We start from the raw sequence: 27,688 nt of genomic DNA on the forward strand, positions 1-27,688 counted from the left end.
TATATGCAAGACAGCAAGAGACACAGATGTAAAGAACAGACTTTTGGGTTCTGTGGGAGAAGGTGGGGGGGGAATGATTTGAGAGAATAGCACTGAAACATGTATATTATCATATGTGAAACAGATTGCCAGTCCAGGTTTGGTGCATGAGGCAGGGCGCTCAGGGCTGGTGCACTGGGATGACCCTGAGGGATGGGATGGGGAGGGAGGTGGGAGGGGGGTTCAGGATGGGGAACACGTGTACACCCATGGCTGATTCATGTCAATGTACGGCAAAACCACCACAATAGTGTAGAGTAATTAGCCTCCAATTAAAAAAATTAAAAAAACAGTCAATGTGTGTGTGGGTGTGTTTGTAGAAATGCTTTCTTGTAGAAATAACTTTTGAACATATTGTCCTGGGATAGATTTTTGGTCCATGTGGCAGTGCCCTCTTGGGTTTCAAATCTGACTCTGAGGTTACCTAAGATCTCAGTGTTGGGGTGCCCTTTCAGACCTACAGAGGCAGCCCCCAGGCTTCTGCCCTATCCCACTGCCCCATTTTCTCCCCAGACCTGCCATCCATCATTTTCCGGGCAGGTGAACACTGGCCCTGGAGGCATTAGGGACATTCACTGAGACATGTTTTTTCCCTTTGTTCCTAGTTATGTTTCCAAGGTAAGCTTTCTTGTTGTCCTTAGGAAAATATCTGTGATGTTTTAGATTGATTCAGGGAAGGCTCCAAGTGGGCCCCTTAAACATTACACCCACTAGCAGTCTAATCAGTATTTGCTGCTACTTTTGTAGTGAAATGTTTAAGAACTTAGTTTTTGTAAGTCCTTCCGCCCTTTCTTTTGATTGTTATAATGGAAAACATTGCTTTCAGTGATCAGAAGTAAAATGTTGATGGCAAATTTAAAAGACGTTATGATCCTTCATATCTTTTCTCTTGGCAAAGCAATTTAATTAGGAAATAGCCCTGCCCTCTAACATCTGACAATTACCATAAAATTATATCCTGTTTGGTCTAAATCAGTTTGTTCGAATTTGTAGCAAAATTTTGAGCTTTTAAACTACTGTAAAAAAAGACAGTCATATTTTAAGTAAGAAAGATGAGGTTTTTAAAAAATCAGAAATGCAAAGAACCTCTTTTAAAATGCAATCTCTAGTTTTCAAAAGTACGATTTCCGTGGGGCTGAGAGTGAGAACCTACTAAATCTTCTGGGAGGGTGTCTTGTGCTGGGAACTTACTAAATCTTGGGGGAGGGTCTTGTGCTGATCATACCAGATCTCAGCCTCTTGCTGTCTGTGCACGCACGCGTGTGTGTGTGTGTGTGTGTGTGTGTGTGTGCCTGTGTGTGTGTGCGCCTGTGTGTGTGCGCGAGAGCGCGCAGCCACAGGGCCACGGGGGTGCTCGGGCTGCGGGCTCCTTCGCTGCCGGGAGCGGGGCGCGCGTACCCGGCGGGGCCGACCCGGGCCGTGCGCAAACGCGGGCAAGGCCGGCTCTTTGTGTGTCGGTGCGGCTCCGCGCCGCCGCGGGCTCCATTTTCTGCTCTGCTCCGGACAGGCACATAAAAGGGAAGGCGGCTGCCGCCGGTCGCCGTCCTCTTCCCCTCAGATGCCCTCTGCTGCAGGTTTATTATTACAGTACGGGCCGCGCCGCCTCTCCCCGGGGCCCTGGCCAGCCGCCGGGCTGTGCAGCGCCCTGGCCGCCTTCACGCCTGGCGCGCCCCCAAACCGCCTCCTCCGCCTCCTTATTTGTCTGAAAAGCAACCGCACGTCGAGGCGGAGAAGCCCGCCAAGGGGGAGAGGCCGGGCCGGGTGTGTGCGCGCCGCGCTCCGGGGGCGGGGCCGGGCGGCGCGGAGCCGCGGGCCCCTTTGTCCCCGGGCCCGGCGGGCGCAGGGGGGCGGCGCGGCGCTCGGGGCTCCCGGGTGCGGGGGGCCGGGGCGCGCGCGCGTTGGCCGCTCGCCGACCGGGCCCCGAGTCGCCGATTCCTGCCGAGTAAGCAGTCTGGCTCCGCCGCGGCCGCACAGTGGCAGCGAGGCTGGGGTGCTGGCGTGGCGCCAGCCCATCAGAATTAGCTCATTGTTCACTAGCACACTAGCAGCCGAGAGAGAGAGAGAGAAACTGACTCTTAGAGAAAGAGACACACACTCTTGGAGAGAGAGCGCGAGGCAGGGAGACCTTCCCCCTCCTTTTTCCAAGGCTGCACTTCTTGGAAGTGAAGCCGGTTTGGGTTTTGTTTCCCTTCCCCCTCCTCCCTCCTTTTCCTCCACCCCTTTTCCCTCCCCCCCCCCCCCCCCCCCACCCCCCTTCCCCAGCTGTCTTTCTAGCATGATACCCTTTTTCATCCACATTTGTGTTTCAGGTGTAGAGAGGAGAGAGTGAACAGGGAACGGGGCTTTTGTCTGTAAGTATATGCCATTCCCATCCCCGGCCGGGAGCGCTGCTTTCTCTTTTGTGTCGATTTCTTGCCGTTGCTCTTTGCTGAACTCCAACCCTGCAGAGTTCATGCTTCTTCCCTCTAAATTTTAAAGAACGGAAGCCTGTACTTAGAGAAATTCTGGCATTTTGGTCCCGCTGCATTAAGGCTGGAATTTGACTTGGGTGGTTTTTTTTTTTTTTTTCCCCTAATGCACAAGTTAAGAGGGAGAAATCTGTTGGGAAGGGGTGGGGTTTTTCGCTTGTTGGTGTGATTAATTTCTGTTCTTCTTGCTAATAAAGCATTGTTAGGAACTGTTTTGTTTCTTTGCATTAAATGCACTTTGGTGCATGCACACCCCCCTCCCCTTTTATAAAGTGGATTTGTGTTCCTCATCCTTAGTCTTTATTACTCTTTCAAAGCTGCTGCGCCTCCAAGGGTCTTTTCAGGCATTCGATCTTGCAACACTTTCCCCCTGCATTTTCTTAGGAAGCAGCTGAACTTTGGGGGAGGGATGGCTTAAAAATAAGTGACTGCTTTTTGCTTGATGATGATAATGATCTGATTTGCATTTCTGTGTGTCTGTAATACCATTATAGGAAAACTCGAAGAGCTCATAATACCCTGTTAGAGAACTTTGTTTCTCCATTCATCTTAATTTTTGTCATAACTTATGTTAACAAAAGAACTGTATTGTGACACAACGGTTGGGAGGAAAATCACCGCAGCACGTATATTAATGTTTATTTGGTTTAGGGAGAAGGGCATAATGGTGTATATTCCTGACTTTTCCCCCTTAGTGTAGTTTTTTTTTTTTTTTAAACACGGAAGGTTATGTAATGCAGTGCCATTTCCAAAAATATCCACTCTGAGGCATTACACTACACGGTGGAAGGCTGATTCGTATTCTGCTGTCTTGATTGCAAATATACTGCCAGTAGTATGTCTGGGAACAAAGAGCGGCCAGAAAACAATCTATTTTTATCACTTGGTTCTACTTTTAAGTTATTAAGCCTTTTAAACTCCTGCAATTTAAAGATGAACCCAACACTAAGAATAGCCCAGGACTCTGCAAAGCCAGGTACCAGGGATTCCTTTGTCCCCTGTTTAAGCCTGCAGACCGTTTGAAAAGCTCTTTCAGAAGCTCCAGTGGTTACAATAATTTGCATGTAACTGAGCTTAACCACAGAAAATGATTATTTGTCTGTAACCTCTAAACAAGCATTTCTCATTTGCTGACCTATGGTAAGGCAATTTGTCTACTGTATTTAAACATATTTTGCAGGTTGGTTGGTCTCCTTCGACCGAAGAGAGGGAGGGTGCAAGGCCAAGACTGTTAAGGATTCTCAAAATGGTAAGAATTGGTCATCAGAGGAGACTCTCAATTACTTCTTACCAGTCTTTATTCCATAAAAATACCAACCACCCACCTTCATCTCCTCTGAGCCCTTCATTGTTTCTACCCTATATGACCTTTCAGAGGTTCCTATCCAGCCTGGCGAGCTTCTGCAGTACAGCAATTTATTGGATGTGATGAATTAGGAATAAGATCTTTTGATTTTCAATCATTTTGAATAGAAAACTGAAATTCCTTTCAGAAGTGAAAATTTTTTAACTTGAACAACAGAAACTGTTCTGTTCTTTAAGAAGAGTGATAAATTGTGACATGCGTGGAAGAGGTGGCAAGCAATGGGGCTCAAACAAAGCCACGGGTCTTCTCGTAGAGAGAGCCAGAACTTATCCCAAAAGTAGGAGTCTGTGTCCAGCTAATCCAACAGCTATAGTATATGCTAAAGCGGTATATATGTAGACCATGGACTTCTATGTTAATACACTCTATTGTCTCCCGAATATAATTACTGTTTTATTGTTGTCATTGATTTATAACTTCATTTATGAGGGACATCTGCTCAGTTTTAGAAGATAAGCGTGTTATCCTCTAAATGAAGGCGTAACTATTTCTGACAAGCATTATGACCAACAGAGGAGGCAGCTTAGTGTTCGATGATGGGTTAAAGAAATAGATGAAATACACATTAAAAACAGTTGAATACATGTATTAATCTTTTTTGAAACATTTCCTCTATGGAAATGAAGTTGAACTGAAAAAAAGAACAGAGATGTCATGAAACTTGTTAAGTACAGCATGTCCTACTGCAGACGTTTAAGCTCTTTAAAACACCTCTTTGCTGCTTAGAGTGTGCGGTTTCCAAATTTAGTTTTTGTTTTTTCTTTTAAAAGAGGGAGGAATTTAATGAATCAAAATTGAATCCGATATACTTGATGTTTTCTTTGAGAGCAATCCAAGTATGAGCTTCCAAGGAGAAAAGTGAGTCAGAAGCAGTTACATGAATTTTGTTTGCCTTCTGTTAATAGGTAAGCTGTTTATTTTGTATGTGTGCCTCACTTATCATTTCAACAGGTGGGTGTCAAAGCATCAAATAAAATAGATTTTGCTTGGGCATAGGTTGATAATGACCAAATTAAGGTAGAAGGCAAAAGGGATAAACAAAAGTAATCAGTAGGTTTTGTGCAAATGGTTTCTAAATCGATATTAAATTCCTAACTAGCTATTGTCATAGGGTTCTAGGATGGTAATAAAATAACCTACTGCAAAGTGTTTTTATTTTGTTATCTTTTGCTGTGATTGGCCAGGACACCTGGTCCTGTAGCTCTTTATCCCAGAACCTTCCCCTGGAATAAAGAGGGTGTGAAGATTCACGTGTGTTGTAATGTCAGGTGACCAGTTTGGTTGAACATCAATCTGACCACTGATTCTGCCAAAATTAGTCCTATAGCTCAAGCTCAAAGAATAAATATCATGTTTCCATAGTAGTGAGCGGAGTAAGCTTTGTGGAAGGAAAGCATGTTGCCAAAGCCAAGACTGAAAGTTGGAACAGTTCGAATGCAGAAGAGCAAATTCGAATTATTGTTACATGTTGTCAATTTCTTACAGTTGTCGTCTATTTATGGTGACAGAATGAGAAATCAGTTTGTTGCTCTTGGAAGGAATTTTAGTCATGGAAAAATTCTCACGACTTTTTGGTGATCCTTTCATCAAGATGTCAGTCCCTTTTGGCACAAGCCCATTGCCTGAAATGAAACCACCGACAGTTATTGTCTGTGGGTGATTCCAAGTAACTTTCTAGCAATTTTCTTATTCCAGGAGTTCTGAGCTCTTCAAAGTCTTTTCATTAAAAAAAAATTTTTTTTGATTGTCTTTTTTTTTAAACTGAAATTAGAGGTGTTTTATACCTCCTTTTCTCCTTTTTGGAAAAATGAAGTTATTTTCTCTACTTGATTAAAACAAGAATTACTTTGCTGACCTGTGTAACTGGCTTACTTAAAGACTTAACCTCTTATATGATAGAAACTAGCGCTGGGGAAGCAGTGAACTTAACACCTGGTCACCTCTAGAACATATATAAACTTTTATATGTTTGCTGTAAAACATATCTTTCCATTTATATAGAAACCTGGATTTCCATATTTTAAAACACTAAAAAGGGTCTAATTTCAGTGTTTTTGACCTGTTTAGTAAAGGGCTTATTCCAAATACAAATTTATAATCAACTCATTCCAGAGTAAGAAATTAACTAGTAGGCTCTAGGATCCAAAACAGAATGGTTCAATATTTAGACATTTGACATACCCTAAAATGGTGTTTCACAGTGATAACTTTTTGCATTACAAAAAAATACAACTGCGTTGTTAATCTATGAGGCGCTAATCACATTGTATTCCATATAGGGGACCCTTTGGGCACAATTCCCGGGGGCATTATTTACATAGGATACAGTGCATCTGGGGTTGTGCATTTTAGGAGTACTGTTACAGGTTTTAATTTTGAGTGTGGTTTGCCTTATCTTCATTTTCTAGAGTGTTCTTTTTAATAACATCCCCCAGCATTTTTGATTTTCTAGTAAGCATAACTTTTTCTAGCACTCCATCCCCGACATGTCTTTGCAATTAACAAGATATTGTGAGTCTACAGAAATCCTCAGCATTTCTTTAATTTATATTTGGCTTTTTGTTAAATTTAATTTCTAAGATTATATTTAATATCGGTCCTTGGGATTTGCTTAGTCGTTTTATTTTAAAGGTACTTGCTTTGGATACATCACTGAGAAGAAAATATTTCAAAAATAAGCAGATGGTCTTACTGAATAGTTTGAAAAAATAAATTGAATTCAGTGTCAAAGTTAAGTCCTGATTTTCAACGTGACTACCCTTTGTGCTCTAAACTTGCCTCCTAGTATGAATGTGCCATGGATTCACAGTGGCACAAGCTTGGGCTTATTATGTTTTAACAGAGACCTAGGAATTGGAACAATTTTAGATTCTCTCTAAGTCTGATGCTGAGCTTTTCAAAATGATGAGTTGACTCCATTGTGCTGTTCTTAGAGCTTTGCTTTCTGTACAGTCTGTGAAGGGGCATTCATGAACTTACAAGGAGACTCTTTCAATAATCTCTTCAGTAACATAAGGTTTTCTTGTTTAAAGAAAAAGAGAAAGATTGCAAAGGGATGAGGTACTGTTGGTAGCTGTGCCGTTGGGTTTTGGAATGTAAATTTACAAGTTACTCAGTGATTTTTTGACTGTGGGGATGCTGAAAAGTACCTAGGAGAGTAACTGTAGATGGTACTGTCTTCTCTTTTACCAGCGCTTCTAGTGCATTGTGAGGGGAGAATTGAGAATTGTTTGGGGAATTAGGACGGTAGGGATGGTCTATCTGGGTTTAGCCCCAGGCCCTCTTCCTCTTGAGCTAAATAGATAGGTCAGGCAGAAGAAGGTATTTGAGCAGAAATCTTGGAATAAACAGGCATTTAAAATATCATTCTATTTTTTTATTTGTGCTATTTGAAACTGATGCAGTTCTTAAAACTGACATGTAAACCAGATCTTCATAAATACACTGAGAGAATTCTCTTTATTTTAAACCCTAAGATGAATGGTTTTCCCGGGTGGTGCAGTGGTAAAGAATCTGCCTGCCAGTGCAGGAGATGCAGGAGACACGGGTTCAATCCTTGGGTCAGGAAGATCCCGTGAAGTAGGAAATGGCAACCCACTCCAGTATTCTTGCCTGGAAAATTCCATGGACAGAGGAACCTGGCTGTCTAGAGTCCATGGGGTCGCCAAGAGTCAGCCATGACTGAGCACACACACAGTCTAAGATGAGTACTTTAGGAAACTATCCTTCTGAAATATGAACACTTTACTAATCCAAATGAATAAGCTCCAGATGATGAGTTTCGTACATTGTGCCCACTTACTCTAGATTGACTGGGAGCCTTGGAGAGGCACTGTGGCTTCCCTGCTCTGAGCGTATGTTTTCAAGTGCTGTTTCTGGCTGGTAAGTCTTTTAGGACCTTATCCTCACAACCCAAGTGAAGTGGAGGGTTGAGATAATTATCTGCATAATTACGCTTAACACGAAATAACTTGATTTTGTCTGATTCATCTTGGTTTATTCAAAATGTTGCTGGAGTGAGGCAGGAGTGGAAGGGATTTGCCTGAATTCTCTGAATAATTCCTTTGTTATATGGGAAAAAGACTAGCAATAAGGAAATCTTACCAGTGAATCCAATTTGAATATACCAAAGGAAAATGTAATGGATGTAGCTGGACTGTATCATCTTAGGTGATAAAGATAGATTTTAAAAATTCTGGCTTTAAACCACTCCTTTGCTTTATACTGGAAAATTAACCGTAAGTCTCAGTCCACATCTGTAGAAATTATGGTTCCTAAAAATCCTATTTCTTGGATCTAAATCTATCTGAAATGAGTATTTCAGGACATGTTTTGCACCTATGGACAGCTTCAAGAATCTCTCATCTCAGTGGTTTAAAAAACAGCAGTGATCCTGAAATTGATCTGTTAGTGCATGACAGTATTAGCAGCTCTAATGGTTTGGGATTTAAACATTGCATGGCTCTCAACTAAATTCTAAATATCAATTCAGTTATTAGTAGCAATGACATGGTATTAACCTGGTGTAACACTAGATTATACTCTCCTGCATTATTTGTTAGTTGGATCACATTCATTTCACTGACCAGCTAGATTATAGACTTCCAGAAAGTTTAAAAATTTCATATGCAGTGTTTAATGAAATATTAAATATATGTTAGAAGCTCAGTAAATATGTGGTCCATACATGCTAATATCTGTTAAGCTGAACTTTTAAAAAATCCATCCTTAATGACTTAATCTTGTTTAGTTTTGCTGGACTAGAAGTAATTTTGATCCTTCTATTCTTCTAAAGAGCTAGGAAGTTGAAGTGAATGTAATGTTAGCTTCCACAGCAAATTATCTTCCATTATTTATTAGCAGAAGAAAAAAATTATGATTAAGCCATAAAACCACTTGTCAAAAAAGAGTGTCTTGCAGTTGCTCACCTTTACCAACATTTAAAGCCATCCTCTGAACAACCTGCTGTGATTCTAGCCCTCTAGGTTTGATCCAGCTGTGGTACTCAAAACTGACAGCAACTTTTTCCTAGAGTCCTAAAAATCCCCTCTGGGATCCAGGAGAAACTTTGCTCCTAGTACTGGAACTTTAAAGCCTTTACTTATTTCCAGTATGATCTCATTCTGTGCTATCATGTAAATGATCCCAAGAAAACAAAGTCGCCATGTATAGAAGCGCTGAAGAACCTGAGAAGAGTTAGCAGTAGGATTGTACATCTATTCCTATGTCAACTGAACAAGCATTTTTTTTTTTTTTTAGTATTTTCTTTGTGCTAAGTTTGTTGCATTATGGAATGTAGATTTATATTTTACTTGTGTCAGGGAGACTAATATGCATGATGGACTTAGTTAATTGTGATATAATCTAGTGCCAAATTGTAAGATGCAGAGGAGTGGTATCGCTGGAGACTGGGGATTGGAGGTGAATGCTTTCTTTTAAGGAGGTAGAAATTCACCTATACCCAGAGATGACAGATACATGGTTTGTGTGCTATCGCTGCCTCCTCCTCCACTTGGGTCAGACATTGCGAATCAGTGGCTTAACACACATTATTATTATTCATCCTGAATATGATATTTCCAAATCTTCACTGTCTTGTTACATTAACAACTGATTGGAGTCGGCACAGAATTTGAAACCTAGAAGGTCCTTGAGAGCAGGTACTGTGCCTTCTTGACGTTTTCAGGGCTTAGGATCTATGCTTAGTAACTATTGGGTGAATGAAGAATGGGTAGATTTAGATGAGAGAAAAGCATATTTCTGATAAAAGAAATACATTTATTAGAAAGGTATGCTTACAGGAGTGAGCATAATACATGTTTACTGCATTAGTGAATGTCCTCCTCCCTATTTCAGGCCTCTGTTCTCTCAAAGACAGACCTCACACACTAGACCTAGAGGTCAAGAACTCCACGTGCTGAGCTAGGGGCAGCCACCGCGCAGGCATCTTGGAGATGGCCCCAGGCTCCCACTCAGGTTCCAGCCTGTCTCAGGCTCTTTGCATTTTGATTGTGCCCAAGGAAAAAAGCACACATGTTCATTCACAGACAGCTTATTTACTGCTGCCTCTCGCTGTCCTTGGGCTGTGGTAGAGTGGTGAGAAGGATAGTTGGAAGGAATAGGGAAGGGAGCACACTTAGCCTCTTTCTTGGGAGCAAGTGGCTGCACTTCCCCTGGTAAATGCCAGAGGGTTCCTTAGTGTCCACTTGGCCAGAGAGGGTGCTGCTTCTGTGCCAGCTGTGAGAGCAGACCCCATTCTTCCCTTCTTTTGCGGCTAGCCATGTGCTAATCAGTCGCAACCACACAAACCCAGCTGGTTCTCTCTACTTCTTCCTGATTAGCCAGACGTACGTATTCAGAATTCAAGCCGACGCTTACATCATCATAATAAAATTGTTTACAATTTGAGGCCTACGGACCGATACTAATTTAGACAATAGTCTAGTGACCATCATAAGGGAATCTCATAACATGATACCCAGAAGTTGGGGAAAGCCAAGACCAAGACGGATTTTTCTGGAATCTCTTCTGGAGACAGGACAGACTCAGAAGGCATCAGCTGCAAGATTTTCAATATGAATGATTTTACCAGTTCTTCTGGACCCTTCAGGTGCGGTTGGACTCATCCCCTAGACAGTAAGTGACATACATAAGCGCTGTTTCCTTAAATTCCTTGTGCCTACTCCCACATCATACTTTTAAATATTTTTTTCAACTTCGGTGTTTTAAACCTTCATAAACTGAATATCTGTGGCTGAGGAGCCATTCCAGAACTATGTGAACTCGTGTTTTATTTCTAGCTACTATAGCATTTATTTTCTTAGAAGGACCAGGCTACTTGTTATTCTGAACATGCCCCAGGAGGCCCTCCCCTCTGTGCCTTTGCTTACTCAGTCCTAGAAAGAATGCTCCTCCGGACAAATAAAGCTCTTCTTCCAGACTGAATTTAAATAACAACACCTCCATGAAACTCTCCCCAGGACATCTAGCAGGAATGATCTGCTCCCTTGTACACTAAACACACACACAACATTCTACTTGTGCCTGGCTTCTTTCTGCATGCCTTTCTACCCTCCAAGACTGTAAACTTGAAGCACAAACACTGACCACTAGTAAGTGAACATCAGACCTCTTCTTATGGTGCAGTTGAAGCTGTAATGCCTCTTTTTCCCCTTTTCCTGTATCAGGATGATGAATTCAGTTTGGGAACAGTTGAGAGGGAACTCTGGAACAGTAGTGAAATTGACTGGTATTCTTTTCCTACAAAGTGAAAGGAACCCCTAACCTTCATGGACCTTGAAATAGATTACACCTCCATGAGCCAGTCTAACCACAGCTCCAATACCTGTGGGAACTGGCACATCCTTAGTAACCAATAAATGTCTGTGAAATAAATGAACTAGTGGGAGCTCAGGAATACATGGAGATCTATTACTTCTGGGCAGAACCAGGTGGCTCACCTTGAGATTTACAACTCGTAGTAGCCCCAACACTTTGCAGGGGCGTGACAGTTCTGATTATAAAATGTAGGATCCAGGAAATTAAATCACTACACACAGGCGATGAATTTGTTGCTGAAAACCATCTCACTGAACAAAGAAGCCTCAGTGTTAGGGAGGTAAGAGGGGAGAGTTAAGTGAAATATAAACATGGTACAAAACCAGCTCCTCAGTTCTGCGCTGCCTTCTGCACTGTTTAGACAGAAGAGGCCCTCAGAGTGTCCAGAAATTTAGTTTGATGTGGTCTGCTGGAAGAGGACTCTCAGCTTTAGGGTGGAGTCACATGTCCATCCGGAATTCTGGCTGGGGGATGTCACTGTGCTTCAGGTCATCGATGTTGTATTGCCAGCGGTCCACAGTTTGCCTCTCAGCAATCTGACTCAGTCAGTCATGATGGTAGAGCATCATCTGCTCTGGTTTCACAAGGTAATGAATTCTTTACAAGTAAAACAATGGCCTGTTGTTACCTCGGAATGGTTTCCGATCTAAGCATTGTGCCTAAGAAGTCGCTCAGTCATGTCCAGCTCTTTGCCACCCCATGGACTGTAGTCTGCCAGGCTTCCTTGTCCATGGAATTCTCCAGGTGAGAATAGTGAAGTGGGTTGCCATGCCCTTCTCTGGGAGATCTTCCCAACCCAGGAATCAAACCCAGGTCTCCTGCATTGCAGGCAGATTGTTTACTGTCTGAGCCACCAGGGAAGCCCTAGATTTATGTAGCTGGAGGTATTTTTAAACCCTTGATTTTAACTATGCTTGTTCAGTATTCATCCTAACTCTCATAGACTAAAATACAAGCATCATGCCTGTTTGAAAAGGAGAAGGGAAAGATACTTAAGAGAATGCGGTCAATGAAAGGAAGGTCTGTTTGCCCCTTTTATGCTGAAATTGGGAATCAGAGACATTGATTGGAAAGAAAGGAAGAATAGCTGAATAGTTGTTGCCAGTGAAAATATGAGCCAGGGACCTCTACCAATACGTAATTAAAATAAGAGGGAGATTGATAATGTGTACAAAGTTTTGGTGTGGTTGCCCAGTTCTAGCTCTTGTCCCTTCTCCCCTCCAGCCCTTACTCAGATCACCATCACACACCGCTGTCCTTTGATTACTAGGGCAGGTAGCAGCTTTCCTGTCTGAATTGTGTTTGATACAATTCCAGCTGGGAAAAGTACTGCAGTCCACTGACCGAACAGGGGGAATTTACAAAAGTTGTTATGGTTAAAATGGATCCAGGCATTTTGTGGTCTCTTTTATTGAATGAAGTCAGTGTCAGATACAGTAGAAATTAGGAGAAGATACTGTGTGTTTGGCAGCCAACATTCGAAACTGTCAAGGAAAAACTGGATTCTGTGGTTAGATGAATTAAACTTACTGACTAAGATACTTAAAAACATGACCCAAGTAAGGGATTGTTATTAAGGACTTTCCCAAGAAGGACTATTTCTTGCCCTTCGTTAAGTCATCATAGTGAAAGTTACCAAAAGGCTTATTGAGACCATGCTGGGAAAGTCTGCCGTCGTGCACATTTGCCAGGCAGTTGCTGAGCTTCTGTGTACCGTGGTGCCATGTGGGTTTGGCATGTTTGAGCATTTAGCCTAGTGCCTGCTGTGTTGTGGGGACTCAGTTAACACTGACTGAAAGAAGGAATACTGGGCAGAGAATGGACCTACTATTTGAAACATGCAATCTCATGGACTTTCTGAGGTAGCATGGTTATGAGAATTAGAATTTGAAAAGGTGAAGTCGTTAATTAACTCTCACCTTTCCTGAATAGATATCCCAAGATTTGGTGGCTTAGCTCTAAAGAAACCTTTTTTTTTTTTTTTTAATGTGTTTTCTTTGCTGTTTTAGCACTTGCAGTCCAAACTAATGGGGAATTGTCTTTCCTAAGATGTTCATTCTCTGGAGTTGAAAGCTACTTACTAAATATTCAATATTTCATAGAAAATCAGTATTTAGTAAATATTTTTTGATTTATTGATTGGATAATTAATATGTATACTCAACCAATTTAGTTAATACAGCAAAAATTCTGCCCACATCTTGGAGCCCTTCTCATCTTTGTAATTTTGATCCTTTATTACCTAGATTTGATTGTTTCCAAAGCCTGAATGCTCTGGACCCTATAAAAAAGCTGTATAACTGAAGTTCCATTTCACAGTGCCCTGTGGAGACTTGGTTCTAATTATACATCATGGAATGCCTCTGGCCCTTGTATGTTTTGTGCACATCTTGATAATAGAATCTTAAATTATTCTGATCTTGTTATCAAGGTCTGGGAATCAAATCTCTACATCTTTTCATTTCATCTTTATTAAGCCTGTTCCTTTTTCTTTTTTTTTTCATGAGGACTGCTTTTTAAACTTTAATTTTATTATGCAGGATTAACTGTCTACACTGTCACAATCAATTCAATCAAAAATTCAATTAAATGTGGTTTTTGGCATCATAGAAACAATTCATCTGATAATGTGAATTTTTCCCCAGTTGATCAATGTTCTTGTGTTGTTTAGACAAAACCAGAGGTTCGTCATGTCTTTGACTGAATGAATACGGTATTCTACATGTGGTTTGAGGATCACAAACCACTTTTCTTGTTATGTGCTATTTGTTACCTTCATGATAGTAATAACTGATGGCTGGCTTGTTCCCTCATCTCTGTGTTTCCATTTTTGTCATTAGAACTGATTGCATTTCTTAGACTTTGTTAATTAAAAGTTCCCAACTAGAATCAGGTTAGATTTTTCTTTCTGAATTACCATTCTTAATAGTTTATACATGCCTCTCTATTCTAATAAGTATTTATTTGCTTCCTCTTCAACTAGGATCACTTTATACTTATATGTTGTGTATGGTTTACATAGCTGCGTATTATTGATCAAGAGTTTAATTCTCCTTTGATTAAACGGTTTGTTTTGAAATTGAATTTTTGAAAAGCAGAGTTACAGTGAACATGATTTCTAATGGTATTTGTTGAAAGAAAGATATTCTGAATTAGATTGTCCATTGCCAGGTCATCAGAGAAGTTGTTTGAGGGTTTATTTAGGGGTCATATTAAAACAGTTTGGCTTCTCAGCAAATACCCTTTATAATTAGCTGCAGTGTTTGCTAGATATTTGTATTGTGGTGAACATTTCCTTCCAGGGAAAATTGAAAAAAGACAAAACTATGGTGATCAGTGTTGCTTGGGTTTAATTAGATCCACAGTCTTAAGGTAGCCAAGTGAGAGTTGCTGCTCTGAAAGCTGTCTTTCCCCAGTGACTGTAGCAACAAATGGACACTGGTGAGCATGCCCTGTGTGCCTTCCAACAGTGCTGAGTGTCTTAGGCAAGTTATTTTTTAAAATTAACTTATTTTAATTGGAGGCTAATTACTTTACACTCTTGTGGTGGTTTTGCCACATATTCACATGAATCAGCCATGGGTGTACATGTGTCCCCATCCTGAACCCCCCTCCCACCTCCCTCTGCACCCCATCCCTCAGGGTCATCCCAGTGCACCAGCCGTGAGCACCCTGCCTCATGCATGGACTGGTGATCTGTTTCACATCTGATATTATACATGTTTCAATGCCATTCTCCCAAATCATCCCACCCTCGCCCTCTCCCACAGAGTCCAAAAGACTGTTCTATACATCTGTGTCTCTTGCTGTCTCGCATATAGGGTCATCGTTACCATCTTTCTAAATTCCATATTTATGCGTTAGTATACCTTATTGGTGTTTTTCTTTCTGGCTTACTTCACTCTGTTATTTTTGAAGGGCAGCTATTTCTCAATCACACACACACACACACGAAAATACAGCTAGCAGAGAAACAAATATTTTTGAGAAAACTTCTCTTGATAGTAGGTGTCAGCAACCCAACTAAATTCCGTCAAAAGGGCACCGCGTAGAGACGCTCAGCACCTACTGAGGGACTGAGAGCAGGCCCCGCTCTCAGGGCCTCATGGCGCCACTGCAGCTGGCTCCGGGGAAATAGCAGACAAGACTGCTGCGGACAGACCGTGTTCTCGGAGAAGAGAGGCTGGGTGTGCATCCCGTCTTCTCCATTTCTCGGCTCTGTGACCTTGGGCAAGCTCTCTGGCTGCGGAGCGTCCTCCTCTGCGGGACGGTGAGGCTGATGGTGTGACAGCTGACCGAGGCCCACTTAGTCCATCTGTGCTGACCCTGTTGCCATGCCTTACATGTGCTGATGCATTTCATCCTTTCAGCGGCACTCTGAGGATTGAAGGGTGTGCCTAGAAAACGTGCCTAAAATTTAAAAAAAGAAATTATAATGAACTCCAGTGTGCATTTCCCACAGAAAACTGTGGCTCTCCAAAGTTAGATACTCTGCCAGTGTGGGTTCCAACAACTCTCATGTCTTGCTCACAGTTCCCTTCCTTTGGGGAAGTATAGTTTTGCTGATTGGTTTACCATGGAAGAAGAACCGAAGGGAAAAGCCCCAAAGATGTCAATATCAGTGTCTTCTCTTGTCTCAGAGTGCAGTCAGGATTTAGAATGAAGTTCTGAGTTTCCAATGCTGTCTTTTTCATGCTAATTAGAATATAAGTGATCCCTTTCCCAGAGAATTTAGCCTCCTAATTTGGCATTCCTTTTGCAGTCATCTTCATGACTCTCCAGGTATTTACTGATGACTCCCGGTCCTGAGACACCGCGTCCATTTGGGTCGACGGCCACTGCCTTTGGTCGTCTCTGCTTCCTGTGGCCCTGCCGGACTGGCCTTTGTCAGGGAGAAGCCGCCTTCTGAGTCAGACCGCACTCAGTGGGCTGAGAGTCCAGGTGCTGTGCAGGGGCACATCCATCCTGACCTTCTGCTCCTCTGTGCTTTCAGTTTTTTGCCAGTTTCCATACAGGGCAGTTCCCCAGAAGCTGCACAGTGCCCCAGCACTTAGGACGTGCAGATACAGGTCTGGCTGTGTTCCCCTCTTTAAAGCCAAACTTCTTAACAGGTAATCAACTAGCGTCTGATTTAAACCAAGTTTAATTACATCCTCTCCATAATAGAAACCACTTGCCCTCCGAATTTGGTGATCTGTTTGCTGTTGAGAGTTATCTAGTCTTCAAATGACCAAGACAGTACCTGACAAGCACTGAACTGTGAAATGACTTTTGCTAAATGCTGAGCAGTCTGCAGCTGCCAGCAGAAGACGGTGCATTGGTGGAAAGAGTGAATAAATTCTTTTGGAATGAGCGCTTTGGGAGAAAATGCAAACTTTCTGGAAAAGTCAGTCTTGCATATGTCAGCGATAGGAATGCTTTGAAATTGTTCATAAGCTCATCAAAAGCAACTGGCTATCTCATTATTCACCCAGATCAAGAAAAACCCCAAATCCATATGTCCAGATAAATATTTATTTCACTAGCTTTTAATTTAGGGCTTTAGGGAAAAAAAAACCCTTGAGTTTCGAGGACTTTTTCTTTCACCTTGTTGGTGAAAACTTTCATAGATTTTAGTGAATAGCACAGTAACTTTAGAACAAGAAGAAAGAAAAATTACCATTCTTGGTGAGTAGAAATCAGACTTCTTATAGTTATACGAAGGTGAAATTCAGTATACCTAAAATTACTCAAACTGGCTAATAAAAGCAAGTCTAGATGTTTCTTATTAACCTTGGAATGTGCTTGGAAAAGGTCCTGCTAATTCCAGATGTCTAGTATTGGAAAGGGTATCAACAGCATGACTCATTTGTAGCAGAGAATACCGTTCAAAAATTCTCAAGTGCAGTTTGGTGCACTCAGGCCCAATACGGTTTTCTTTTCTTCCTTACAGTGTTCATCCTGTCTTTCCGTCTTTTGCTCTCTTTCTTTCTGCCTCCTTCTTGCTTTCTTCCTCTCCTCCCTCCCTTCCTTCCCTTTCATCCTTCCTTCCTTCTCCTACCATAAAAGCAGGAGAAACATTGCAAAATGTGGTGTTTCTAATTTCTTGGTTGCAAATGAAAACCAATTTATATAAGGGAATAAGGTGGTCCAGACTTAGAACTCAGATGTGTTAAGTAAATATTTACTCTGGTTCCACTCCAGGGAGGTAAAAGATTTTATTAACATATTTGTTGAGGTCATGGGGCAAGGAAAAGCTTATGCTGTGCTTAAATGCCTGAGGGGCCTTTTCTTTCTTTCTTTTTTTTTTTTCCTTGCTAGTTAACAAAGGCCAGTATTTTTTATCCCGCTGAAAAGAGCAAATGTCTTATTTTTGTGGCCTGTACTTTCTTATTGTTCACTCACAAACTGCTTAATCTCAAACCAGAGTTTTAAAAAGCTGCTTTATTTTTTTCCTTTGTTCAGAAAATCTCTTCTTAGATATCCTGTATGAGATTTGTTTCCAAGCTTTCTTCTTGTGCTTTTTCTCCTGGTTTACTTTGGGCTGTTATCAGCTGTTTGTACTTTGTTTTGTCTTCATCACTGAAAAGAAAAATTGCCCATTAAAAGTCTAGATTTGAAGTGTTGAACTTAATTCCTTGAGTCCAGTCCACAGTTTGGCTCTGCTTAGCATACCAGGCTGACCTCCAGCACAGGGGAGGGTGCCTTGGCAGAAATCTGAGAATTCCTCGATCAGTAACTCCCTTTTTTGGATTTATGGAGCCTTTAGGTGGATTGCTTTGTGCTAAGCATTTTCCTATTGGAAAGGAATGAGGCTGGGATGAGAGGAGTTTGCACAGCACAAAATGTTTGCAACTGACCTCCAGTTCAGCGTGCTGGGTTCACCAGCTGCTGCTGCACCCTGCCTTGAAGCACACACCATCCAAAGCCCCAAACTCACATCATGAACAGTTTCAAAGAGCGGTGACAAAGCAAAGTTGGGTAATGTTAACCTTCTGTGGCTTGCTTCTGACTTGATTCCTTGCTCCTCTTTAAGTCTTTGTTTTTATTCTTAGAAATCAAATTTTAAAAAACTCAGCAGCCAAACAGGCAGAACATTATATTGTGGTACAGAGTGACTGCGAAAGCTCTTTGTGCTGATGATTAATTTCACTTGTAAACACTTTCATTTTGTTGCCAGCGAGGAGACTTCCTTTTCCTTTCTCTGCCTCGTTGAAATCTAGAAATGAAATTCCACAGCTGTCAGGCTCCCACATATTCATCAGCGGCCTCTCAAGATGGCTTCACAACAGGCAGAGTGAATCTAGAGGATTCTACTGTTAAACTCTGAACACCGCTTGTTTCAAACACCCCAGCTCACAAAGGAAAGAAATGAATCCTTTGCCTGCCTGACATGTCATCACGGGCAGTAACATAATCTGCTGCATAATATGAGTAAAATGTGGACAGTTTCTGAGCTCATAGTAAACATCTGCACCCAAAGCAAAGTTAATTCGATGGGCTTAATCAGCTTGTGTGCTGTGAACCACAGTTGTCTCCCCGACCCCCATTTCTACAGGTTAAGAACTTATCAGGCCATGGAAAAACCAAGAGTGTCAGCAGGTATTGTAGTGCAGCAGTGTCCTAAAAGGTCATCCCTTCCTTTCTAGCAGGAGGGCATTTGTGGTTGAGTGCAATAGTCAAGTGTTCGTAATGCTTTCTCTGCGATTATCCATTGGGTACCACAGCCAGCCTGTGTGTGATGCACACACGCACACTTAAATTAGATCCCTGCACTTCTCACTTAGTTCTCGAACCAGAATGTTTGCCAACTGAGGGACCAACTATCACATGTATTTTACTTTCTAGAATGTGCAGAGATGATGTCCAGTGTGTGAATGACCCACCGTTTTCCTTTTTGGCCTCTAGTTGCAGTGCCTTTCCCCTGCTGTGCACGCCATCTCCAAGCAGCATTCACAGGGTTAGGCAGAGCTCTAAGACTTGGTCTCTAGAGAGACAGCTCAGCGCATCATCTTTTGGCACCATCTAATCCTTGATGTAATACTGTTCAGAGAAAATGATCCTTGTAACTCATTTATGGTTTCAGTTTACATTCTGCCCTCTCACATGACCAGTCACACCTGGGAGCAGACCAGCTTTTGAGGGAGATTCTTAATAGGGCCACTTCAAAGGGTATTTGCAGAAATGAAGTCCATGTGTGTGCACATAAATTCTCTTACAGTACTGGGTTTCATAACCTCCCAGCCAATTAGGCAGAATAAAAGATGTACACACGCACGCATGCACACACACACACACACTCACACTCACACACAGAGTAATTGGCAGAGAGATTATAAAATATACTCCCTTGCTGCTCAAAGAATTAATTATGCAGGTTGTACATCTGCTGCTCTGGTTTACTCTTCTAATTGCAGGGGGTGGGCACCTATCTTTGATAAATCATAAAAGGGCCATTGTTTAAGCACATAGAACCCCACAAAGGGTAGAAAATAATGTTATAATTATGGTTGTTAACAACCAAGCCGTGCGGCATCTTCATCACAGTTTTCTGAGAAGGTGTGTTCACTAAAGTAAGCACCATACATGTGTGTGGTGCATTTAGGCTCCAGACAAAGCCATGATCCTGCCTTTGAAGATTGTTCTCATCTAACAGTCTCCCCAAAGAAATACTGATAAAGATGGTAAGTGAGTAGAGGGAAATATGGATTTAGAAACAGGTAATAAATAGATATAATTCAAAATTTTCATGCAGTATAGTAGAAGTGATAGGAAGCATGTCAATTAGGTTGATTCTGTATATGGACTGTGTTGTTATTCTTTAGTTGCTAAGTCGTGTCTAACTCTTTTCTACCCCATGGACTGTAGCTCACCAAGCTCCTCTGTCCATGGGATTTCTGAGACAAGAATGCTGGAGTGGGTTTCCATTTCCTTCTCCAGGGGATCTTCCTGACCCAGGGATTGAACCCACATCTCCTGAATTGGCAGGCGGATTCTTTACCACTGAGCCACCAGGGAAGCCCGAAACTTTGGTTTATTAAGAAATAAAGATATTCCCATGTGCTTGCATTTCTGAGATGCTCACACCACCACCACCAAGAGAAAATTTGGTGAAGCTTAAAAAAGGAAGTTGGCTTAATAGGTGTTTATGAAGAACACAAACTTCAATCCAGAAAAGTGAATATATGGGAAACAATTTAAGCCATGTGTCCACTTACAGAGCATCATTTGACATATACCAAGAAGAATGAGCAGCTTTGGCGTCCAGCAAGAACAGGTGACCTCCAAAAAGATAGATCAGCTTATCCTTTTTTCTGACCTACTTGTTATCAGCACTTGAAAGCCCCTCAACCTTCTATCTTCCTTGGCTTGCATCTGGAAGCCTTTATATACCCTTGTAGATCTGCTCACTGCCACCCTCATTTCCTCTGTTGACAGCACTACTGGATGTCTTCCTAAATGTTCGTTTTGTTTTTTAAATCTATTGATAGTTATTCTGAGAACTATTACATTTGATATAACCTATACTTAAAAAAAAAATTGCATCTAAAGCACACTATTTATTTCTAGTCAAAGCTATGGTTTGTCCAGTAGTCAAGTATGGATGTGAGAGTTGGACCATAAAGAAAGCTGAGCGCTGAAGAATTGATGCTTTTGAACTGTGGTGCTGAAGAAGACTTTTGAAAGTCATGTACAAGGAGATCAAGCCAGTCAATCCTAAAGGAAATCAGTCCTGAATATTTATTGGAAGGACTGATGCTGAAGCTAAAGCTCCAATACTTTGGCCACCTAATGCAAAGAACTGACTCACTGGAAGAGAGTCAGTCTTTCTGCTGGGAAAGATTGAAGGCAGAAGGAGAAGGGGACGGCAGAGGATGAGATGGTTGGATGGCATCACTGACTTGATGGACTTGAGTTTGAGCAATCTCTGGGAATTGGTGATGGACAGGGAAGCTTGGCATGCTGCAGTCCATGGGGTCACAAAGAGTCGGACACCACTGAGCAACTGAACTGAACTGACTCATTTCCTAGAGCTGTCAAAACAGAGTACCACAGACTAGATGACTTAAACAACAGAAGTTTACTTTCCACAGTTCTGGAGTCTTGAGGTCTGCAGTCAGTGTGGCTTCTCCTGAGGCCTCTCCCCTTGGTTTGTAGATGGCCATCTATCTCCCAGTTCCTCAAGTGTCTTCCGTGTGTGCGTGTGTGTCCTAATTTCCTCCTCTTATAAATACACCAGTCGCATGGATTAGGGTCCACCCATATGAACTTATTTTAACTTAATTGCCTCTTTATATACCCTATCTCTAGATCCAGTTTGAAGTATTAGGGGCCAGGAGCTCACATACAGGCATTAGGGGGAACACAATTCAGCCCCTACCATGTTTAAATGGTCTTTTAGAGGATCCAGCACCCCACTGTCTCCCTCCCCTGACCCTTGATGTGAGCCCCTAGGTGACAGGAACCCTGTCTCTCTTTTGGTGGTATCCAGAGTCTAACTGTCTAGCACACAGCAAGTATTTCAAAAACTCCTGATGAATGCCTGCATGGACAGAGGTATTCTGAGTTATTTGATAGTAAAGATGATGTCTATCATTGATATTTTTTCTAAGTCATTCATATTCGGCTCAGTTCAGTTCAGTCACTCAGTCATGTCCAACTCTTTGCAACCCCATGGCCTGCAGCACCCCAGGCCTCCCTGGCCATCACCAACTCCCAGAGTTTACCCAAATGTCCATTGAGTCAGTGATGCCAATGAACCATCTCATCCTCTGTCGTCCCCTTCTCCTCCTGCCCTCAATCTTTCCCAGCATCAGGGTCTTTTCAAAAGAGTCGGCTCTTCTCATCAGGTGGCCAAAGTATTGGAGTTTCAGCTTCAGCATGAGTCCTTCCAGTGAACACCCAGAACTGATCTCCTTTAGAATGGACTGGTTGGATCTCCTTGCAGTCCAGGGGACTCTCAAGAGTCTTCTCCAACACCACAGTTCAAAAGCATCAATTCTTCAGTGCTCAGCTTTCTTTATAGTCCAACTCTCACATCCATACCTGACTACTGGAAAAACCATAGCCTTGACTAGACGTCCTTTGTCGGCAAAATAATGTCTCTGCTTTTTAATATGCTATCTAGGTTGGTCATAACTTTTCTTCCAAAAAGTACATGTCTTTTAATTTCATGGCTGCAGTCACCATCTGCAGTGATTTTGGAGCCCCGAAAAATAAAGTCTGACAATGTTTCCACTGTTTCCCCATCTATTTCCACTGAAGTGATGGGACCAGATGCCATGATCTTCGTTTTCTGAATGTTGAGCTTTAAGCCAATTTTTTCACTCTCTTCTTTCACTTTCATCAAGAGGCTCTTTAGTTCTTCTTCACTTTCAGCCATAAGGGTGCTATCATCTGCATATCTGAGGTTATTGATATTTCTCCCAGCAATGATTCCAGCTTGTGCTTCATTCAGCCCAGCGTTTCTCATGATGTACTCTGCATATAAGTTAAATAAGCAGGGTGACAATATACAGCCTTGACGTACTCCTTTTCCTATTTGGAACCAGTCTGTTGTTCCATGTCCAGTTCTAACTGTTGCTTCCTGACCTACATATAGGTTTCTCAAGAGGCAGGTCAGGTGGTCTGGTATTCCCATCTCTTTCAGAATTTTCCACAGTTTATTGTGATCAACGGCTTTGGCATAGTCAATAAAGCATAAATAGATGTTTTTCTGGAACTCTCTTGCTTTTTGATGATCCAGCAGATGTTGGCAATTTGATCTCTGGTTCCTCTGCCATTTCTAAATCCAGCTTGAACATCTGGAAGTTCACAGTTGACATATTTCTGAAGCCTGGCTTGGAGAATTTTGAGCATTACTTTACTAGCATGTGAGATGAGTGCAATTGTGTGGTAGTTTGAGCAGTCTTTGGCATTTCCTTTGTTTGGGATTGAAATGATATTGGTGATAGAATATTGGAATTATTGGAATAATTGGAATTTTGGTGATAGAAGCAAGGTCTGATGCTGTAAGAGCAATATTGCATAGGAACCTGAATGTTAGGTCCATGAATCAAGGCAAATTGGAAGTGGTCAAACAGGAGATGGCAAGAGTGAATGTCAACATTCTAGGAATCAGCGAACTAAAATGGACTGGAATGGGTGAATTTAACTCAGATGACCATTATATCTACTACTGTGGGCAGGAATCCTTTAGAAGAAATGGAGTAGCCATCATAGTCAACAAAAGAATTCAAAATGCAGTACTTGGATGCAGTCTCAAAAACGACGGAATGATCTCTGTTTGTTTCCAAGGCAAACCATTGAATATCATAGTAATCCAAGTCTATGCCCTGACCATTAATGCTGAAGAAGCTGAAATTGAACAGTTCTATGAAGACCTACAAGAACTTCTAGAACTAACACCCCCAATAGATGTCCTTTTCATTATAGGGTCTAGAAACACCTAGAGTAACAGGCAAATTTGCCCTTGGAGTACAGAATGAAGCAGGGCAAAGGCTAATATGAGTTCTGCCAAGAGAATGCACTGGTCATAGCAAACACCGTCTTCCAACAAAACAAGAGAAGAGTCTACACATGGACATCACCAGATGGTCAACACCGAAATCAGATTGATTATATTCTTTGCAGCCAAAGATGGAGCTCTATACAGTCAGCAAAAATAAGACCAGGAGCTGACTGTGGCTCAGATCATGAACTGCTTATTGCCAAATTCAGACTTAAGTTGAAAAAAGTAGGGAAAACCACTAAACCATTCAGGTATGACCTAAATCAAATCCCTTATGATTATACAGTGGAAGTGGGAAGTAGACTTAAGGGACTAGATTTGATAGAGTGCCTGATGAACTATGGACAGAGGGTTGTGACATTGTACAGGAGACAGGGATCAAGACCATCCCCGTGAAAAAGAATTGCAAAAAAGCAAAATGACTGTCTGAGGAGAACTTATAAATAGCTGTGAAAAGAAGAGAAGCGAAGAGCAAAGGAGAAAAGGAAAGATATATGTATTTGAATGCAGAAGTCCATAGAATAGCAAGAAGAGATAAGAAAGCCTTCCTCAGCAATCAACGCAAATAATTAGAGGGAAACAACAGAATGGGAAAGACTAGAGATCTCTTCAAGAAAATTAGAAATACCAAGTATCTCTTTCACGCAAAGGTGGGCTCAGTAATGAACACAAATGGTATGGAGCTGACAGAAGCAGAAGATATTACGAAGAGGTGGCAAGAATACAGAAGAACTATACAAAAAAGATCTTGTCAACCCAGATAATCACGATGGTGTGATCACTCACCTAGAGCCAGACATCCTGGAATGTGAAGTCAAGTGAGCCTTAGGAAGCATCACTATGAACAAAGCTCGTTGAGGTGATGGAATACCAGTTGAGCTATTTCAAATCCTAAAAGATATTGCTGTGAAGTGCTGCACTCAATATGCCAGCAAATTTGGAAAACTCAGCAGTGGCCACAGGACTGGAAAAAGTCAGTTTTCACTGCAATCCCAAAGAAAGGAAATGCCAAAGAATGTTCAAAAAAGTCATTCAGATTAGAGTCTTCAAAACACCACATATATAGGAAAGAATGAAGCTGTAATGTAGGTAGCATGGATTCCAATGATCTACCATCCTTTCCCCAAACAAAAAATAAAAGTTTATTCCCTTTAAGGTTTCTGTGTCCAGATTTGCTGAGTTCTTAGGAGACCAGCCAGGCAGGTGTTAATAATGTCAATGAGATTCTTCTGTCTCTGCCATTTTGGGGTTAAATTCTGACTCTGAAGAAGACTATATGAATTTATCACAAAGCCAAAATTACATTTGTCTTTCCTAACACCGACAATGATTACTTTATGATTCACACACTAAAAAAAAAAAAAAAAAAAAAGCCTAATTAGAAATGCCTTTGGTCACCTTATAACTAAATTGATGTGTTGCACAAGAGCAAATTTGAGGTATGGAAGGAAGTTTGCTTCCTCATGAGTTGCTAACAGATACTCATGTTCCTAAGTTCATTGGCAAATATCTTTGGCTGTTTTGCTTTTAAAAAAGAAAGTTCTTAGAAAAAATTATAAGTATTGGGACTAAGTATAAGACTTTCTGAGAGGCAAGCTATTTTCCCCTACAAATCCAGCCTGGGTTGCTTTAGTATTGATTTTTTGGACCTAGAAGTTAAATGCTAATGTAGTGTCATTTTGTTAAAATAGTATATCAGAAAAAAGCAGAAGAACACATATATAACATTTAATTGATTTTGCTTTTCATTGCATCCATATACCTACTAAGCTTATATATGTATTTCTATCACTATTTTTGGTTTACAGTGAAATATTTTTTCTTGCTAATACCTGTCATGTTTTTAATTATACTTAAAGCATGCCTTTAAAAGCAGTAATATAGAGATGTCATCATCTTGTATCTGTTTATATTAAGTGAACTTACAGTGGATCCCAATCTGAGATCTAAAATTTCCCAGAGTGGGATTTTGTATACTGTGACTTTCTTTTAAGCCTCAAAGCAAAGCGAGTGTATCTAAGATTGCAGTTTTGTTTTCTTCACCCATTCCTGGTTAAAGAGAATGTCGCAGTGGCTGTTTGTCCCAAATGAGGCAGATGGTGGAATTTTACTAGAAGGAGCTGAGCAGAGGAGGGGAAAGCTGAGCAAGAGGAAGGAGTTTGAGACTGGGGGAACCACATGGCCCAGAAAGCAGGCCCAATCCAAAGTCAGCAAACAAGCCCATTTCTTGCAGGATGAGCTTTCCAATATTTAAGACCTAAATGTGTATGGTGGCTGTGGGCTGGTGTAATTTTGAAAGGTTGTAGGCAGTTTGCATTCTGGAATAATTTGAGGGCATCTTTTGGAGAAGGCAATGGCAACCCACTCCAGTACTCTTGCCTGGAAAATGCCATGGATGGAGGAGCCTGGTAGGCTGCAGTCCATGGGGTCGCTAAGAGTCGGACACGACTGAGCGACTTCACTTTCACTCTTCACTGTCATGCACTGGAGAAGGAAATGGCAACCCACTCTAGTGTTCTTGCCTGGAGAATCCCAGGGATGGGGGACCTGGTGGGCTGCCGTCTCTGGGGTCGCACAGAGTCAGACACGACTGAAGCGACTTAGCAGCAGCAGTAGCAGTTAAGGTGCCAATAACTGAAATCCCGCTTTAGAACTGGGAATCTGGCTTGAGTTTGAGCCTTATCCTGTACACTGTGTGACCGTTCTGAGTTGCAATTTCCTTTTCTCTGTAATGATAAGACCTATTCACAACTTATAAAATCAGGATAAATTAGGTAATGTACACAAAATTCCTTTGTTCAGTGGCATGTGCCATAAATGCTACTGGAGTTGAGCAAAGATAGTTTCTGTTAGACTGTCCCACAGAACCCGCACAGCCATCCACATTTCATGCCTCAGACCAGATGGACTGACATTGGGCCATTGATACCGTTGCAGTGAACCCAGTGATTAGGCTACCACATCTAGTGCTTTCAAAAACAAACCAAAAAAAGATACATAAGTATTTGATAACTGATTAATGAATTGAGATTCTGAATGTCATTTATTAAATGTAAAGCTTATTTACTGCATTTATAGAACCAGATCTGCAGGGGATCTCATCTAATTTTCTCCCCTCCCTTAAAGAAGGGCTGTATCAAATGTAAATTAGCCCTGACAGATGGTGATTGGATTCAGTTTCTAAATTTCTTAAGGAAGATTTCACAGTTTTCCTCTCTAAATTCTTTCAGTAATTTAACAGTTCTTATGCCAAGTTCTTCCATACAGCTGACCTAAATCTGTACTTGTAAAAGTGCTTCCTTATCTCCCTCCTCCTGTCTTTACCAGAGATAGAGAACAGCTGGCCAGCAGCCTTCTTATGATAATAACCCTTTTTAGTATTGAGGAAAGAGTTACTCAGTTGGACTCAATCGCTCCATCTCATCCACCCCTGCACCACTCCCCGTTTATCAGCTAGTCTCTGAATCATGCATGACGCCGCCGCCATCCCTCGCCCTGTCCGTGTCAGACCCTTGCTACTTTCAAGCAGCTGGGCAGACCTGTGGCTCTGGGGAGGAGGCAGGCTGCAGCTTCCTCTCGTCCCTATGCTTTATGCATCATTGAGCCTTCTAATAAATGAATCACGATAACCCTTAACAGTGTTGCGCGAGTACATGACACATTTATCTCATAAACATGGAGTTCTGCAAGTATGCTAATCACAGGTTGCTTTGAAAATCGGGCCTCCCAGTGCCTTCGTTTGCTTAGCCAGTCAGGCCGTGATGCTACCACTTTGCGTGCTAAAGATAACACCGATTGATATCTCTGCTCTCTTGAACTTAGTCTTGGAAGACACTGAGCTAAAATTCTCCTCGGAGTGTGGAATATGCACATTGACTGAAAGAGAGAATGGGCTTCCCCAGCTTTCTAAGTTGCAACTGGGAAATAAGTGACCACTGAGGACAATTGAGCTCATTAAGCTGATCCCAAGAGGTTTCAGAGTGGCTC

The 27,688-nt window shown here is 41.7% G+C and overlaps 1 protein-coding gene across 6 annotated transcripts in view; it reads left to right on the plus strand.

Annotated features, from left to right (window-relative positions):
* The first annotated feature begins 1,488 nt into the window (after positions 1-1,488).
* The window catches only part of NREP (neuronal regeneration related protein), a 33,219-nt gene continuing 7,019 nt past the window's right edge, over positions 1,489-27,688 (plus strand). Inside the window, exons 1-3 of one of the 6 annotated variants that reach the window (XM_060418725.1) lie at positions 1,489-1,626; positions 2,349-2,390; positions 3,688-3,756. In XM_060418725.1, coding sequence (XP_060274708.1) covers positions 3,754-3,756 — 3 coding nt within the window. In that variant the 5' untranslated portion in view covers positions 1,489-1,626; positions 2,349-2,390; positions 3,688-3,753. Of the gene's footprint in view, positions 1,627-1,859; positions 1,982-2,128; positions 3,484-3,687; positions 3,757-27,688 lie in introns of those variants that run through there. The other 5 variants (XM_042251959.1, XM_060418724.1, XM_042251960.2 and 2 more) reach the window with 5 other exon arrangements.

This window comes from Ovis aries, chromosome 7 (genome assembly GCF_016772045.2).
Source record: "Ovis aries strain OAR_USU_Benz2616 breed Rambouillet chromosome 7, ARS-UI_Ramb_v3.0, whole genome shotgun sequence".
Classification (NCBI taxonomy): domain Eukaryota; kingdom Metazoa; phylum Chordata; class Mammalia; order Artiodactyla; family Bovidae; genus Ovis; species Ovis aries.